The 17,774-nt window shown below is 37.6% G+C and overlaps 1 protein-coding gene across 1 annotated transcript in view; it reads left to right on the top strand.

The window, feature by feature from the left end:
* The window catches only part of DOCK2 (dedicator of cytokinesis 2), a 316,367-nt gene that overhangs the window by 36,323 nt on the left and 262,270 nt on the right, over positions 1 to 17,774 (top strand). Inside the window, exons 12-19 of the mRNA XM_026688575.2 lie at positions 152 to 225; positions 564 to 689; positions 2,326 to 2,450; positions 10,498 to 10,596; positions 12,396 to 12,468; positions 12,557 to 12,660; positions 15,995 to 16,178; positions 16,268 to 16,365. Coding sequence (XP_026544360.2) covers positions 152 to 225; positions 564 to 689; positions 2,326 to 2,450; positions 10,498 to 10,596; positions 12,396 to 12,468; positions 12,557 to 12,660; positions 15,995 to 16,178; positions 16,268 to 16,365 — 883 coding nt within the window. The remainder of the gene's footprint in view (positions 1 to 151; positions 226 to 563; positions 690 to 2,325; positions 2,451 to 10,497; positions 10,597 to 12,395; positions 12,469 to 12,556; positions 12,661 to 15,994; positions 16,179 to 16,267; positions 16,366 to 17,774) is intronic.

Genomic DNA, 17,774 nt, shown 5'->3' with positions numbered 1-17,774 from the left:
TGTTTTATGTTTAAGAATTCTTCCCTTATCACATATTCAATAACTCTAAACGTACGGCTTCACATTCATGTACTGATGAAAAAGTTGTCTCAACTGACTTTGATTCATTATATTCCTTTGGTTTGCAGTAATATTATTCTTTTTATTTCAGAGTGCCAGAGAATGAGTTTTTGCACAACCTCTTAAACAAGGTTACCACATTCAAAAGTGACAGTGGCGGGCAAGGTGAAGTACACGCCTGTTCTTACTCCATTCTCCCATATCTATATTCTTAAAGTGATGGCATGACTGGAAGCCTTTAAGCCAGTTGGAAAAAGTACTAGGAACCAGCAATATTATATAGGGATAGACATGCACTTTCTAATATATTTACTTATATGAGCTTTAAATGAAGCCCCTTGTTCATACTACAAAATAGTGTAGACTTTGAGCCTGCTGCTACTTGCTTATGTGAATGTGTTTTACAATGGAACTTCTCAATTAGGCTTTCTTATCTATATTTTTTTTTGAATCCTTAGTTCCCATTTCATGATAAGTCTTCTTTATCTTTGTATGTCATACAGGATTATGGGTAACTATGAAGATGCTTGTTGGAGACATTACTCATATTAGAAAGGACCATCCTCACCTTGTTGATAGGACAACAGTTGTTGCTAGGAAGCTTGGATTCCCTGAAATAATCATGCCAGGTATGATACTGATCCTTTTTCTTTTGAATTGAAAGGCCTTCCTTCCTTCCTTCCTTCCTTCCTTCCTTCCTTCCTTCCTTCCTTCCTTCCTTCCTTCCTTCCTTCCTTCCTTCCCTCCCTCCCTCCCTCCCTCCCTCCCTCCCTCCCTGACATCAAGGGAAAAGATAAAAGCATCTTTACTTAGATTTATAATTTTCTTATAACTCTTCATTAAACCAAAATTAAATTGATCCAAGCGTATCTACATCAATTACTGTAATAAGCAAATTTTATTTCCTAAGGTCCAGAATGGATTGTGTGGAAACTAAATACGATAATAATGCATAAAGTGACCAAACTACAATATAACTTTACTTTAAATACAGTTAAATCCTCTACTTTAATCCCTCTGGCCAGTAACTATTATATTTTTATTTCTTTGTCATGCCATGTGTTTACGTAAAAAGAATAGATTTATGAGTAGTTACTCTTCAATTAATTTTTTCATCTTCAGTGGGAAATTAATGGCACCCAGATAATTTCATGGCACCCAGATAGCCTTTCTCCTCCCCCCTCTCCTCCTCCTCCTCCCACTCTCACTGTCTCTTCCTCCTTCTTCCTCTTCCTCTTCCTCTTCCACTTTTCCTTCCTCTTCCCCTCCTCCCCCTAGTATAAAGGCATGTTTTACTTGTATGTGTGTGTACTTTTAATCTATTTGTCTATGCATGTCTTTATGCTGTTATTTGACATATAATAGTTTAGAACAGTGGTGGGATTCAAAAAAAAATTACTACCGGTTCTGTGGGCATGGCTTGGTGGGTGTGGCAGGGGAAGGATACTGTAAAATGTCCATTCCCACCCCACTCCAGGGGAAGGATACTGCAAAATCCCATTCCTTCCCCACTCCACTAACCTGCTTTCCAGCTCCGTTCTCCTGTGGAAGGCAACAAAAGAAGACCCAGCCGATCAGCTGGCACTCGGAAGGCAGAGAATAGATGGGGGCGGGGCCAACCAGAGATAGTATTTGCCAGTTGTCTGAACTACTTAAAATTTCCGCTACCGGTTCTCTGAACTACTCAAAATTTCTTCTACTGGTTCTCCAGAACTGGTCAGAACCTGCTGAATACCACCTCTGGTTTAGAAAACAAAGAACTTAACATTGCTGACCATTCAACATCTGGTGAAAAAGATGCATCTTCCATAGATTCAAGACCAAGCAAGCAAAAACCTCATCTTAAAAGAAGAGTGGAGTTTGTCTGCTTTTTGTATGCATGTGTTTTTAGGTAAAGATGAAAAGGGCTTGTTTTCAAGTGAAATTTGCCCTTCCCAGTTTTTGTGCCCCACCCTACGCTCTATTTTTGCTCATTCACTACATAGCCTTCATGGCACAATTCTCTGAATTCCGTGTTATCCTTGACACTTTCTCAGCTAGCTGATTTGACCAAAGTTCACCAGAAGGTGTCACTGCAGAATGAGGATTATCCATTGATGATGGAGCTACAATCATCCTTTCCCTGAAGGGACAATGAAGTCAGCATTAAGATTAACTTCATTTTCCTCTTGAATGTCCTGGTATAACACAGGGTATGGAAGAAATAGCTTTTAATGTGCTTTGTCACTATAGTGACTTACTTCTAACTTTTTGTTTCTTTCACAGGCGATGTAAGAAATGACATCTATATTACCTTGCTATGTGGAGATTTAGATAAATTTAATAAAACTACTCAGAGAAATGTAGAAGTCAACATGTGTGTCTGTGATGAAGATGGAAAAGTGATACCTGTAAGTGCTGTTCTGCTGTTAATGTATATTGTTTAAAAAACATGGTTAAAGGCTAGTGGTATTTTCCTCAGTAGAGTTTCTGAGTATAAATCCTAGTGGCTTTGGTCCAGAACTTCTGTTTTCAGAAATGTGTATTTCTAAGCTAATTTTTGCAACTTATCTTATCCAACTCATGAAACAAAGACTGGATTCACAGAATCTAATCTTTGTGAGAAGCTCTAGCATAGCTGATTTGTTTTTAGTGTAACCCAGCATTATAATTCCTACAGCCTAATTTCTGGTTTAGTGTGCTGTATGGCATATAAGAAATATGAGGTATGTATCACAAAAGTATACCAAGTGTGAACTGAGAAGAAAAAAAGAGGAATTTTAAAACTTGAGATGCTTGTTTGATAATGGAAGACCAAGGCAAAATGCTAGTTAGTTAGATTAAGCAAGCACTCCTTTAAAATGCTTAGTGTTTGTCTTTTGGTCCATTTCATAGAATTTGTTCCATACTTCAACCTGCACAGTTTTTATGAGTGTGAACTTATTCAATTTCCATGTATAGTCACAGGTTCAAGAAATGGGAATCTAATCTGGCAATTAAAAAGTGGCAAATATCAGATTTTTCTTTGTTAATAAACACTTACCAAAGAGCTTGTTGAAAATTTCAGAACACTGGAATATTGGGAAACAAATTACAGGTAGTCCTCAGTTTATGACCACAATTGAGCCCAAACTTTCTGTTATTAAATGAGATATTTATTAAGTGAGTTTTGCCCCATTTTATGAACTCTCTTCCCATCATTGTTAAGTGAATCTCTGTAGTTTATAAGTTAGTAACCTAGTTGTTAAGTGACCGTGGCTTCCCCACTGACTTTGTCAAAAGGTTGCAGAAGGCATTGGGACAGAGCAATGGCCAGTATGAACCAGTTGCTAAGTATCTGAATTTTGATCACATGATCATGGGGATGCTACAAAGGTTGGAACTGTGAAAAATGGTCATAGGTTACTTTTTTCAGTGCCGTTGTAACTTTGAACAGTCACTAAATGAACTGTTGTAAGTCAAGGACTACCTGTATTGCTTGGTTAATAAGCTAAGGGAAAGTATTAAAAATAAAATCTAAGAACGACAAGGTCCAAATTATCTCCAAACTAACTGGACCAATCAAAAAACCTGCCTTGTTACTATGTTTTAGATTGTTTAACATGGTTCTCTCTTGGGGGGAAGAGACCAATTAAAATTAGCCTGTAAAATGGAATCATTACCTCCAACTGAGGCAATTACTACTGCAGCATCTGTGTCTAAAAATAAAGTATTTGTAATATAGTTGTCAAGAAGGTCTCGCAGATGTCTATGTCTACAAAGTGGAGGGAGGTAAATGTTAATAAAGAGAATATTACCAGGACATAAATTGGAGGAAACCATGCTGGCACATCGCTCTAGTAATCACATGACTATCGAATTTAGAGGAAACCTTTACAAAGCAGCTTCGAGAGGATGTACTGTTGAAAGCTTTGTCAAAATGTAGTACCTCTTTGAAGTTTTGCATAGGCCTAATAGTCAAAAGTTCTATGTTGCATTATTATTTTGAAAGACCTCCATGTCAAATAATAGTTTTCTAATCCTCCCTACATGTTAATGAAAGGAAGTTCATGCCTTCCTTTTTTCACACTGGTGACATGCAGACTAAAGTGACTGTGTCAGAAAACATTTTCCATGAGACAAAAAGTGATGAAAAATGTCGAAGGATCAAGCTGTATCATTTTTTGTCCTTTCACTTACTGGAGGGTTCCTTGTATTACCATTTTTGTGATGTCTAAAGATAAAATGTATAAATATGTTGCAAAATCCCTGCTTTTGCTTAAGTAGCAACTGCTAAAGAGCATATTCAAATTATGAAAGCATAGGCAACGTTATAATATGCCTACTTACTTATTTGTATGTTTATTGAACATATTTATATGGCTCCCTATCTACCAGAACAAACTCTAAACAAGAATAAAAACACAATGGAATTATAAAATAAGTCATTATACAAAATAAAAAAAAAATGCTGAGTCCCCCAAAATGCTCACTTCTACAGATCAAACATACTATGTCAATGATGCACATTTTTCTTGATACACTACTTTTATTTTGTTTGTTTTTTTTGGCACTAGTTTTTTTCCTAATTGCTTAAATCTGTTTAAAAACTTAGGCCATGTAAGATGGAAGAAGAATGTGTATAAATTGAAAGATTCCTTCTGAAAACCAATGAGGATTCATGACTGTAACTCAAATCCAATATTTGCTTTAAAGTATGGTTGGCCAACCTTTTGGCTTGCCTGGGCCACATTGAGTGAGAAGGAATCTTCTTGGATCAGATGCAAAATATATAATATAGTTACTGTATATAAATATCAAACTACCGTGTTTCTCCAACAATACGACCTCCCCCAATAGGAAGACCCAGCATGTTTTCTAGGCATAAAATGAAATTAAGCCCCTCCCCCCAAATTTAGGCCTATTTTAAAACATGCAAAATGGGTGGAAGGGCGGGGGGACTTGCCGTTAGGAGCTCCCTGCGGGCAGCAATTCCTCGCCACTAGCTGCTCCTAATGGGTGATCATGGCAGAGCGCAGAGAGCCCCCTACTCCTGCCAAGCACCTTTGCGGCAGACCCAAGACCTTCAGCACCCGCTGCTGTTGATTTCCCTTCTGCCCATGCTGCCGCCGCGTTTGGAGCTGCCACTTCCACATTTGGAGCACCACTGCTGTTTGGAGTACCGCTACCATTTGGAGCTGCCGCTTCTGCATTTGGAGCTGCCCACTGCGTTTGGAGCTGCCGCTTCTACGCTTTGGAGCGCTGCCGCTGTTTGGAGCACTGCTGCTGTTTGGAGCTGCCGCTTCCGCATTTGGAGCTGCTGCTGCGTTTGGAGCTGCTGCTTCCACGTTTGGAACCCCACCGCTGTTTGGAGCACTGCTGCTGTTTGGAGTTGCCATGTCCGCATTTGGAGCTGCCGCTGCATTTGGAGCTGCCACTTCCGCGTTTGGAACCCCACCGCTGTTTGGAGCACTGCTGCTGTTTGGAGTTGCCATGTCCGCATTTGGAACTGCCGCTGCATTTGGAGCTGCCACTTCCACGTTTGGAGCACTGCCGCTGTTTGGAGCACCACCGCCATTTGGAGCGCCACCGCCACTCCAAACACAGCGGAAGCTCCAAACGCAGAAGTGGCAGCTCCAAACATGACGGTGGTGCTCCAAATGGCGGCAGCACTCCAAATGGCAGCAGCACTCCAAACACGGAAGCGGCAGTTCCAAACGTGGCAGCAGAATGGGCAGAAGGGAAAGCAACAGCAGCGGGTGCCAAAGGTCTTGGGTCTGCAGCAAAGGTGTTTGGTGGGAGTAGGGAGCTCTCTGCGCTTCGCCATGATCACCCATTAGGAGCGGCTGGTGGCGAGGCTGCCCGCGGGGCGTTCTAGATGAGGATGCAAGGGGGGGAATTAAGTCACCCCCGAAAAGACGGCCTAGCTGTTTTTTCGGGGCTCAAAAAAATATAAGGCCCTGCCTTATTTTATGAGAAACACAGTAGGTGTCCAGGGCTGCATGTGGCCTGCATATTGCATGTTGGACATGCCTAGTTTCAAGTATAATAAGATGATATTTAAGGGTAATTTATTAAATGCAATGCATTTATTTCTTCCTTTGCTGTCCCTTCAAATTTATACAAACTTATTTCATGTATTTTTGATGTTCAGTGTTGGCTCAGTTACAGATGCGTCTGATGTGATAAAAAATTTAATTTAACAGAAAATTGTAAAGTGAGAGGAGGTGCAAAAATAACACATATAATCAGCGAACAATTCTTTTTGCAGGAAAGTTTGAAAATAATTACCTTCTTGCATTGTTAAATTTCCAGGAAATTTCATGTGGAATGAATAGAATTGATTGAAATGAGAAGGAAGAAATTAAGAGGGTATTTGAAGAAAATAATGGCTACATGATGCAAACATAAAAAAGAAATATCATTGAATTTATTTATCCCAAAAGACAAATCTGGGTTTAAATGATACCCTCACAAGTTATCAACATATATAAAAATCCTGCCCAATTGAAAGTAATTATGGAGATTCCTCCCTCCCCAAATCCAAATCCATATGCATATGTTTATTTATGTATTTAGAATGTTATGTGGTTGCCCATCTTCAATGAGATATGAGAAGGGGATGTGTACAAAGTAATACAAATCCAAAACACACAAAAAATAATAAAATCTAAAAATAATATGTTGGGGAAATTCTGTCTGCCCGTCCAAATGTCCATCCAGACACATACACATACACACACACACACACACACACATTTTGAAGCATTATTAAAAGAAGAAGAAGATAGAATAGGATGTTAATTATGTAACTGGCAAGACCTTTACACATTATAGTGTTTAATTTTTCTTACCTCTTAATATCTGTATTGTCTGTATGTCCATGCTACCATTCTGGCCATTTCCATTACCATTGAATAAGTCTGGTAGCAGGTTTGAGAGAATTTTGGGAATTAGGTGTTTTTTTCCCCTCTTTGTCATGATAGGCTTCCAAGACAGTAGGCCCATTTTACTAGATAGCAGGAATAAAAGAAATAGGTTCTTTGGCTTCTTTTTCTTCTATTTGTTGAAACCCTCTATTTGCTCTAAACTGGACTTTACAGGATTGACAACTTTTGTGAAAGGTTATTCGTTCTTTCCTTTCCCTGGACATTTTTCTTCAACTTTGTGTTTTATTTATTTATTTGCAGTGTTGGTGCTGAAGCTGCCACTAATCAAAATTTCCAAATAGTTGTGCCTGTCACATTAACTTTTCAGAATTCCCGAACACAGAAAGAAATCAGAGAATTCCACAGAACTTGGGAATATCATTTAGGCGATCCTCCACGGCCTGTTCCATATAAAAATTCAAACAGAAGTGCCATAACAGACAACTGTCTAAATCTTTGCTTAAATACCTATGTGAAGGTATTTAACCACCACACCTCTGACTAAATCCTTCCATTGTCGATTTAATACTTTCTTGTAACATTAAAGCACTATCTGCCTTCTTGTAACTTGAATCTAATATTCTGCATCCTGTCCTCTGGCGAGGAAGAACAATTCCTGGCTGTTGTCGATGTATTATCCTTGAATATTTGAACAGTGCTATAATTTCCCTCCAGCACCTTTTGTTCTCCAAGCTAAACATTCCCAGGTCCTTCACTTTCTTTTCATGGGATTTAATTTAATCATCTTCATCGTCCTTCTTTGAACATGTTCCCATTGCTCTCCACCCTTCCTAAAATGTCACATCTAGTTCAAGATCCAACATTCAAGGAGGTGGAGTGGTCAGCAGGTGGAGCAGAAGTGGGATTATTATTTTAGAAACTGTACTCCTGTTCACGCAGCCTAAAACCACAGCTGCATTATGCTTCAGACTCATATTCATCTTATACTCAAAACTCATTCCTCAAAATTTCCCCCCCAAAGTTTTATTCCTTAGCTAGGTATTCCCCATTTGATACAGGTAGTCTTTGAGCCCAACATTTATGTTGCTAAGTGAAACATTTGTTAAATGAGTTATCCTCCATTTTATGAACTTTCTTACCACAGTTGTTAAGTGAATCATTGCAGTTAAGTTAGTGACACGGTTTTTAAGTGAAAATGGCTTCCTCGTTGATTGTGCAGAAGGTTGCAAAAGCTGATCACATGACCCCATAATACTGCAACATGAATCAATTGCCAAATTTTTGAATTTTGATCACCTGACCATGGGGATTCTGCAATGATCGTAAGTGTGAAAAACAAGTCATTTTTTTCCAGTGGCATTGTAACTTTGAACAGTCACTATATGAACTGTTGTAAGTCGAGGACTATTTGTGGCTGTGTGCTTGATGCTTGTCTTTTAAATGAAGAATTCTGGAATTGCCTGCTTAAATTCCATTTTATGATTTTCAGTCCGTTTCTCTAACTTATTGTGACAGTTTATTTTTGTCTTCTGGTGTTACCTCTCTCACCCACTGTCATCTCATTTGCCATTATTTATTTAATTAATTGAAAATGCTGAAGCACAGTGGCAGCAGCACTGAACCAGGCATCACTCCACTCCGTATTTCCCTCCAGGATGGTGGACAAACTCTTAGGGAATACTCCGTGTATGATTCTCAAGCCAACAATGTTTCCACTTAATTGTCATGCCATCCAGCTCACACCTAATTAGGTTGCTAATCAGCATATCATGGGCCACTTTGTTAAATATGTCTTGTGGAACATGTGTATTTTTCTCAGAGAGTGGACTGAGACAAAATAGGAGCTGAGTTATCTTACTGTATCTAGTGCTTATTGCCTGATAGCATTTTGCCATCTTCATTGGAAATCTGGCAGACCAGTTCTAGTTTTTTTTTTCCTTTTCAAAAGCGTCTTTTTGGAAGGAATGGGGACGTATTTTGATATTCTTTGCCAATCCCAGTTCATTTTGAGGTTTAGTTCTTCTCACACCATCATTAGACTTCATGGTCTTGGTGTATTTTGGGAACTGTCTCTCTTTCTACCTCCTATATGGGTTTTTTGGGTGGGATGGCAGTAGGGGAATACCCAGTTTTATTTTACTACCTTCTATTCCCCCTCCCCATTGAAATAGTTGGCAATAGTGTTTTAGTATTTTCTTTTTTAGGAAATACTTTTTTCCTCACACAGACACATATAGTTGTATAATACAGATAATTATTGACTTACAATAATTCATTTGTGCCCATTTAGAATTACAAAGGCACTGAAAAAAGTGATTTATAACTGTTTTTCACACCGTTGCAGCATCAAAATTTGGGCACTTGTCACCTGGTTCATATTTATGATGGTTGCAGTGTCCAGGAGTCATTTGATTACCTTTTGTGACCTTCTGACAAGCAAAGTTAGTGGGGAAACCAGATTCACTTAAAAACTGTTACTAACTTAATAATTGCAGTGATTCACTTAACAACTGTGGCAAGAAAGGTCATTAAATGGGTCAAAACTCACTTAACAAATGTCTCACTTAACAAATGTCTAGCAAGAGAGGTTTGGGGCTCAATTGTGGTCGTAAGTTGAGGACTACCTGTATGGGCATCTAAATTTTCTGGAAAGAACAAAGAAGTGCAAGTATGTATATCACATAGCAATTGCTTCAGTTTTAAACAAACAGTTATGCCTTTATCAAGGATCAGGGTAGACCTGCTTTTATGGGATCTTCACCACCCAATTCTATGGCCTGGAATGGGAGGAGTAATTTTAATTAGTCACCTTTTAAAACTTTCCCCATATACCCTGACAAAGCATATGAAACACTAGGAGATTCACAACAGAGTTACAACCACCCACTAACAAATAAAAAGTAAACCAGAAGATCAAAGGCAGTTAGGTGATCTTATAAAAGTGCATCTGGAATGGGTTCTGAGTACCTGAATATTTTTAGTTAATCTCATCCTTTTCAGTTATCTACTCTCTAGACAAGATTTCCCAACTTTGACAACTTCCAGGTTGTGTGGACTAAGTCCTAGAATTTTCATTAATGGCCATGCTGGCAATAGAACATTGAGCTTTGAAGTCCACCCATCCAGATGTTGCTATGGTTGGAAGATAATGCTATAGACCAGGGGTGTCAAACTGGATTTCTTTGAGGGTCAGATCATGTGTGTAAATGGAATGGATGCCTTCTGCAACACCCTGCTGGCCAAAATGAGGTACAGGGGCCACATGCGCCCCCCCATGCCTCGTTTTGACCTGCAGAATGCTTCAGGAGGCATGCGGGAACCGTGTGCACCATCCTGCACCCCATTTTTGCTAGCAGAAGCAAAGGCCAGTTCTTTGCTATTTCCAGGTCACCACACGGCCCTTGAGTTTGACATTCCTGCTATAGACTGTACAATACATGTTTAAATTATATACCTCTCCCTTTCTGGAATAAGAAACTAATCTGAAGGATTATAACAGTTATGAATGAAAAAATGTATTTGTGATGAAAATGGTACAATCATAAGAACTAGGAAGTAGCATCTCCTTTTATTTTTGTGTTTTGGACAGAATGTGATTTGCTTAGGGGCTGGAGATAAGCCTGTGAATGAATACAAGTCAGTTGTCTACTATCAAGTCAAACAACCCCGTTGGATGGAGACATTAAAGGTATGACAAGGACCAGAGATCTGTCTGTTTAAAATCTTAAGACAACTTATTAATATTGCTGATTTTGCTAAATGATGACCTCTGAGAAACAGAGCTAAAAAAATCCAAATTACAGAATGTTTATGTATGCATAAAAATAATTTTAGCTAAGAACTATTCGGTTAACTTGCTTGAATCCTACAAGATGGACTACATGGAAATGAAAGCAATAATTATAATTCTATAGTTTTCCATAAATATGTTTTATTTCAGTAGGGCAGTACAATATAATATAACATAAAATATGGATGTGATATAAAAAGTTGAAAAAATTAATAAAATGCAGAACTGATCCTAATTTCAGGTGAATAAATATCCTAATTTCAGGTGAATAAAGTAGTGGACATTACTGTAGTTTTATATATAATGGGTAATAAGCAAATTGTAAGAAACATGTGATACAAATAGCTTCAGATGACTGTTAGCTATTCAGAAAGTGTATTGGAAACCTGTTTCTGTTAACGACAACACTATAGAGAACATATTAAAATATCTTCAAGAAGAGTAAAGCCAGTCCATTTCCTGTGACTTCAAAGACTTCTGGGTCCCAAGTAAGAATAATTTTGTAAGTGATCCCTTATGATAGAAATGTAAGTTAAGTTTATAGTGAAACATTTATATTCTCCTTAAATAGCTTTTGGATCATCTAGCCTGATCTAGTTTTCAGCCCGGCCCAGTCATCCTCTGTTAAAAGAGCAGCAAATGTAATATTTTTATTAGAAGGTAATATATGGTGTTGGAACTTAACAACAAAGCAAAATTCATGAGTTATATGGTAGTTTCCAGTGGCAAATCTGAGATGGAGATATATAATCACAAATGAAACACAACTTACAATCATTCATTTAGTGACTATTCAAAGTTACAATGGCACTGAAAAAAGTGATTTATGACTGATCCTCACACTTATGACTGTCTCAGTGTCTGAGCAGTCACATGATCAACGTTCAGGAGCATGGAAAGCAGCATGTTTGCATGATGGGTTGCAGTGTCCCGGGATCATTTGTGACTTTTCCAGCCAGCTGCCTACAAACAAAGTCGCGGGGGAAGACCGGATTCACTTAATAACCTTGTGATTCACTTAATGAATCAGCAAGAAAATGGTTGTAAAATTAGGCCAACTCACTTAATGACTGACTTCCTTAACAATGGATATCCGGTCCAAATTGTGATAATAAATTTAAGACTACATTAGTTATAGCCAAAATATGAGTTCATTATGAAATGTAAAAATCCTTCCAAGCCATATTCAGATAAGTAGTGATTTATACTTACTAAAAAAAATCTAAGATATATGATAAAATACAAACATTGAAAAATCATTGTACCCAAGAGTTGTCACCGATAAAAATAACAAGTCTGTTATTTTGGCAGACTTATTTTGCATCAGTCACATGGTCCAATCAGCACACAGTCCAGATGTGGGATGACCTTATTTTCCACCTCCCAACCATCTGCACACATGACTTTGGTTCCCAGGGGAAACAATGTTGTTTTGGTTGGAGCATCCCAGGTATCTACACACTCTCCCTATCCCTCAGCTCTAGTCTCTGTCAGCATTGAAGCTTTGAAGAAAGAAAAACCCCAGTAGAATAGTAAGATGGCCACCATCTAGCCAGCTTCAGGATTGACATCTATTTCTATGGATTAATATTGACAGTCCTGTTTCAAAACTGTAACATTTTTCTCCATCCTTCTTACATTGATGTTATTATTTAACTTGAGTTGCCATTTATTTCAAATGCCATTTCTTTAAATAGGTAGCCTTACCCATTGAGGATATGCAAAGAATTCATTTGCGTTTTATGTTTAGACATCGGTCATCTTTGGAGTGTAAGTAACCTCTTTTGTTCCTTGGTTTCAATATGTAAAATTAAATAAGTTGGTAAAAACTATTAACACCAAATTCTGGGTTATTCAGCTAAAGACAAAGGAGAAAAGAACTTTGCAATGGCCTATGTAAAATTAATGAAGGAAGACGGGACAACTCTGCTTGATGGCATTCATGAACTGGTGGTTTTAAAGGTACACTCTTACTATGTTATCTTATTGCATTAATTTGGTGTTGCTGAGTCCAGTTTTTATTCCAACTTTTTATTAGGCTATCAAAATATTGTAGTGCGTTCTAAGAAAAGTTGTTTTGACATAATATGCGTTGTCTGAATTTTGTTTGTTGTGTGGTACAGTGTCAAACAATGTGCAGTGTATGAACTTATTTTTACTCTCACAGTTCTTCAGACTTCTCTGACTTATACTGTATTTAGAGCAGAGGTGGTATTCAGCAGGTTCTGACCAGTTCTGGAGAACCGGTAGAGGAAATTTTGAGTAGTTTGGAGAACCGGCAAATACCACCTCTGACTGGAGATTTTACAGTATCCTTCCCCTGCCACGCCCACCAAGCCACACCCACAGAACCAGTAATAAAAATTTTTGAATCCCACCACAGATTTAGAGTACCATAATGTTCCATCATGCAAATATTTACAAGCCTTCTCCAAAACTCAGTAGCTTACTGTTTTTCAAATGATGTTCTCTTAAGTCAGCAGAATATGATGTTTAATGTTGGAAATGCTGGGAGCTGAGAAAACCATGGATTTAAGTCTCAGTGTCTTTGTTGTACAAATCAATACACAAACCATGGTTTATCTTGAGCAAATCCAGGATCATGAGACTTTTCTATTAACTCCTGAAGATGATGTTGACCCTTCTGTGGGCTACATATTTAGCTGGTTGATATACTTGGCAAAGAGAATTGATTTGGAAGTATGAGAGAAAAGTTCACCTTTGCAGCTTACAGTAGATCAATTTACCTATTTTGTCTTTTAAGCCCTATCCCAATATTTGGGAGAAAGGCCACCTTTTTACAACTTTCTGGAAAGTTAAAATTGTAGGGCCAACTGGATCTCAAGGGGAAAGGGTATTCCATTATAGACTTTAATTATAGGAATAGGAAACCTAGTTTTATTTTGGAAAAAATATCATGGTAAAATAGTTTTGTTGAGGAAGCCAATAATAAATGGTGATCATTCATTACTGAAAGTCTTGCAAAATAAAATATTGACCAGCAGAGCTAGTGCTATCAATGTTTATTAGGGAATATTCCATAATTTTCATTCAATTGTTGGAAAAGCCTCTTTTATATCCACTTTCTGTCTAAATGCTAAAGATGGGATTTAAATCACTGGCTTTGATTTCTCCCTCCATAAGAAGATAATTCAGAGTGCAATTCAGAGTGCATTCATCCCATGGCTTGGTATGAGAGATTGAATTTGTTTGTCTGTAAACGGCAAGCACATGCAAGGCAGGTGCAAACATGGCCACTGATGTTTATTCTGGAAAAAAAGAATTCCAGCTATCCTCAAACACAGCTAGCAACTAGCTCAATTTTCTGATGCTTGCATCATTTATCCCTTCAGAGGAACTACAACTGTCATGCCTTCAGCTTCAGTGGATTGGCAACTGATTACTTTCTACAGAATACTCTTGACACACCATATAAAAAAAAGGGAGAGAAGTGTTTCACTTTGAGCAAAGTGGTGTCCAGTTTCTGCGTGTCATAAGGAAGCTTCTAGGCTGCACTGAATCAGCTCTTTGCTTTTGACTGACTTTTCTTCAAAGCAAAATGCCCTGCCTTGATGCTTTTAATAGAGGGTACAAAGGCAGAACATGCTGAGGCATTGATTTGAAGTAGCTTAGTCCAGCAGCTAGAGTAGACTCAACCATACTAAGAAAAACATTGCTGCTCCACATAGCCCGAGAGTCTATTGCCCATAAACATGAATGTAAGCAGAGTGGTTTGGCTTTGGAAAATAATTTATTAATGGGCATTTTCAAGGTTTCCTTGAAGAGAAGGAAACTTACCTGGGGAAAACAGATCCCAAAACAATGCTATATATATATTAATATATATAATATATATAATAATGTAGGATGAAGAGAAAAAAACATTCTAACAAAGCACGAGGCTAGCACCAAATAGCCACACACATACACACACAAACACACACACACATATGGCGTTCAGCTTTGTTCGGGTATTTTCCCACATCATTGTAGTTGTGCTTTTAAAGTTGTAGCAACGTTGCTACAACTTTAAAAGCACAACTACAATGACGTGGGAAAATACCCGAACAAAGCTGAATGCCATACATGTAAGTACCTGCGAAAACTTAAGAAAATATATATATATATATATATATATATATATATATATATATATATATATATATATATATATATATATAATGTACTACTTACATTTGCTGCCTATTTATTCTCTTGTCTAATTTTAAGTATGATCCTGGCATTAAAGGCCAATTTGGGCATTTTAAAAGAAAGTGATAACTTAGATTAATTAATTGCTTTACCTTAATCTACACAGTATGACTTTATTTTATTTTATGATTGTTTAATCCCTTTTGTACGGAAGGCTTACTTCGAGTCAAATGCAGAAGGGATATGCCAGTGGAGTAGTTTAATGCATGGTCTTTCATTTAACCTGGCTGTAATCTATTTAGGCCTTTAAATAGAAACCTTGCAGTTTCTCACTTTTTTCAAAGTAATTCCACTTTAATATAGCAAAACATTGAAAATCCATTACAGAAAAGCCCCTTTATCTACATAACTTGACTATGTTAAAATGTATAATTTTATTTATTTAAATCATTTATATTGAGCCCATTTCTCAACAGTGATGTTGAGCAACCTCATGTAGAGTGAATTTCAATAATCCAAATGGTATACAGTATGAGTTACCATGAACAAGTTCTCCCGATCCAGAAAGAAGCACAATTAGTATATAGGCTGAACTTGCACAAAGTGCACCCTACCATTCCTAGCTACAGCTGCCACCTGTTCTTCAAGCAGAGCTGTGAATTGAAGAGGACTCTCTCTCACAGACACATCAATTTGTACACCAATTTTGATTTGGAAAGTGCACACTCAGGAAGAATTAGGGATAGGACTAAAGGCAGGGGGTGGAGTTAAAATCCACAGCTACCAAGTTTTGCCAGGGTTGAGATAACGGCTACCCCCTCTCTCTAATTCCTGATAGCATCCAGGTACCTGGAAAGAATCCTATTGATATTGATTGGCCCAGGATGAAGATATACGAGTGTTTATCATTAGCCTACTGTTCCAATATGTGCAAGGACTTGGTACTTTCACTTTCTTTATCAACTGCAAACCTATGCTTGCTCATGTCTCATTTCAGTTTTTTAAACATGTGGCTGGCTTATCATGTAGAAATGTGTGGTTTTGTGGAAGCAGGGTTTTGTACTTGGAAGAGTACAGCAAAATCATAGAAGTTCTGTTAATATCATCTGAAGTCAGTGAATCTCATTAATGCTTTGTTTTCAAGGGTGATAGTAAGAAAATGGAAGATGTCAACATGTACTTGAGTTTCCCTTCAACCCGCAGCCAAGTAGAGCCTAAACTCTCAACCTTAAGTCGGAGTGCAAGCATTGTCGGAGGGCTCTCTATAAGCTCAAGAGATTCCTTTGCCATTTCAACTCTCATTTGCTCAACTAAGCTAACTCAAAATGGTAAAAAAAAAAGCTAACTATTCTATATTATACTTGAAAGGTATTCTGTTTCTTTTTGAACATGAATATATTCCTCCTCTTTTCTGTAGTGGGTTTACTGGGCCTTTTGAAGTGGCGAATGAAACCTGAGCTCTTGAAGGAAAACTTAGAAAAATTGAAGATCGTGGATGGTGAAGAAATTGTAAAGGTATATCTTCTTTCAGCAAGGGCTTTCTGTGAAAACAGATGCTATGAATCAGCAGCAAAGTTTTACAACTTTCATAATTGTAACTTTGATTCTTAAGGGTTGTCATTTTTATGCAGGATCTGAAGTATTGCTCTTCTTCAAATATTATTGTATTACAGTTTGGTGAAAACTTCGAGATATTTGTGTGTATTTATTGTTTTCTGTAGGTGCCAAGAACTGAATACACGATAAAGATTTTCCGAGGTGATTTAATTGTTAGCTAAGTTAAAAAAACTACTTCAGGCAGCAGATGTGGAATAGGTTGAATTATACGGGGTTTCTATTCTATCATGCTCAAATGTCCACTTTCAAGTTCAGTGGAGAAAATGCCTTTTCTTCTGTGCCAGATTTAAGAGGTAAAGCCAGGGTTTTTTTATATACCGTGCATAGGATAAATATCTGAGCACTATTTTTTCTAAGATAGATTATCCCACATACCAGAATAGTTTTCATTTGCAATCAAAAGCTCATCCTTTTGTAACTGCTGGTGTTAATTCTTCAGTGTTGTTTCAAGGGACTCTGGAAAATTCTGTATCTTTTGTTAGAGTGGATAAAGATAGGTAGCTAGATAGGTAGCTAGCCAGCTAGATAGCTAGCTCAATAGATAGCTAGAGAGCTAATGATCTTAGAGAGCTAGAAAGATGATAGAGATAGATGATAGAGAGATAGAGAGATGATAGAGATAGAGAGAAAGAGAAGTTATATACATTCTTTTTTGTTGTTCATGTCTTTCTTTTTCCCTGTTTTTTCCTCTGCCTTTTATTCTGTTTTGGGCAGTTAACTATTTTTTAGGTTTGTTGATTATTGAAGAAAATCTCTAGCTGTAATTTTGTAGATGTATTGAATGGTGCATGTGTTTGCTCTAATCTCAATGTATAGATTTATGGGAAGCATGCTGAATACTAACTAAGAAATTACGCACAATAGTTTTCCCATACATCTGGGGGAGCAAAATACTATTTCCTGGACCCAAGGATTTGTATTATTCACATTAGACACTAGGCTGGTTTTAATGACATGGTTTATTCAATATATTGCAACAATATACTGTATACTGATTCTCACAATAAGCCATGATAATTAAATGTCAGTTATCACATTACCACAATATACTAAGCTAAAACCAAAGAAAGTAAGTTGTGAAGTAACATGCTGTATAAACCCAACCACTGTGTTGTCCCTTGCTTCCTCACTGAATAAAGAAGTTACATTTCCCCAATTCCTTCCAAAATTCATGCAAGCAATACTAGAACTGTCACTTAGAAATTGAAGTGACCTTGGACCAGTCACTTTCTCTCAGCCCTAGCAAGGAGGCAGTGGCAAACCAGTTTTGAAAAGACCCTTGCCAACAAAACTGCCAGGACTTTTTT

This window comes from Notechis scutatus, chromosome 2 (assembly GCF_049901735.1).
Source record: "Notechis scutatus isolate UNSWTSFEM ecotype Mainland chromosome 2, rNotScu1.2, whole genome shotgun sequence".
Classification (NCBI taxonomy): Eukaryota; Metazoa; Chordata; class Lepidosauria; order Squamata; family Elapidae; genus Notechis; species Notechis scutatus.
Note: the sequence above shows the minus strand (reverse complement) of the source record. Positions and strands in the feature narration are given on the sequence as shown.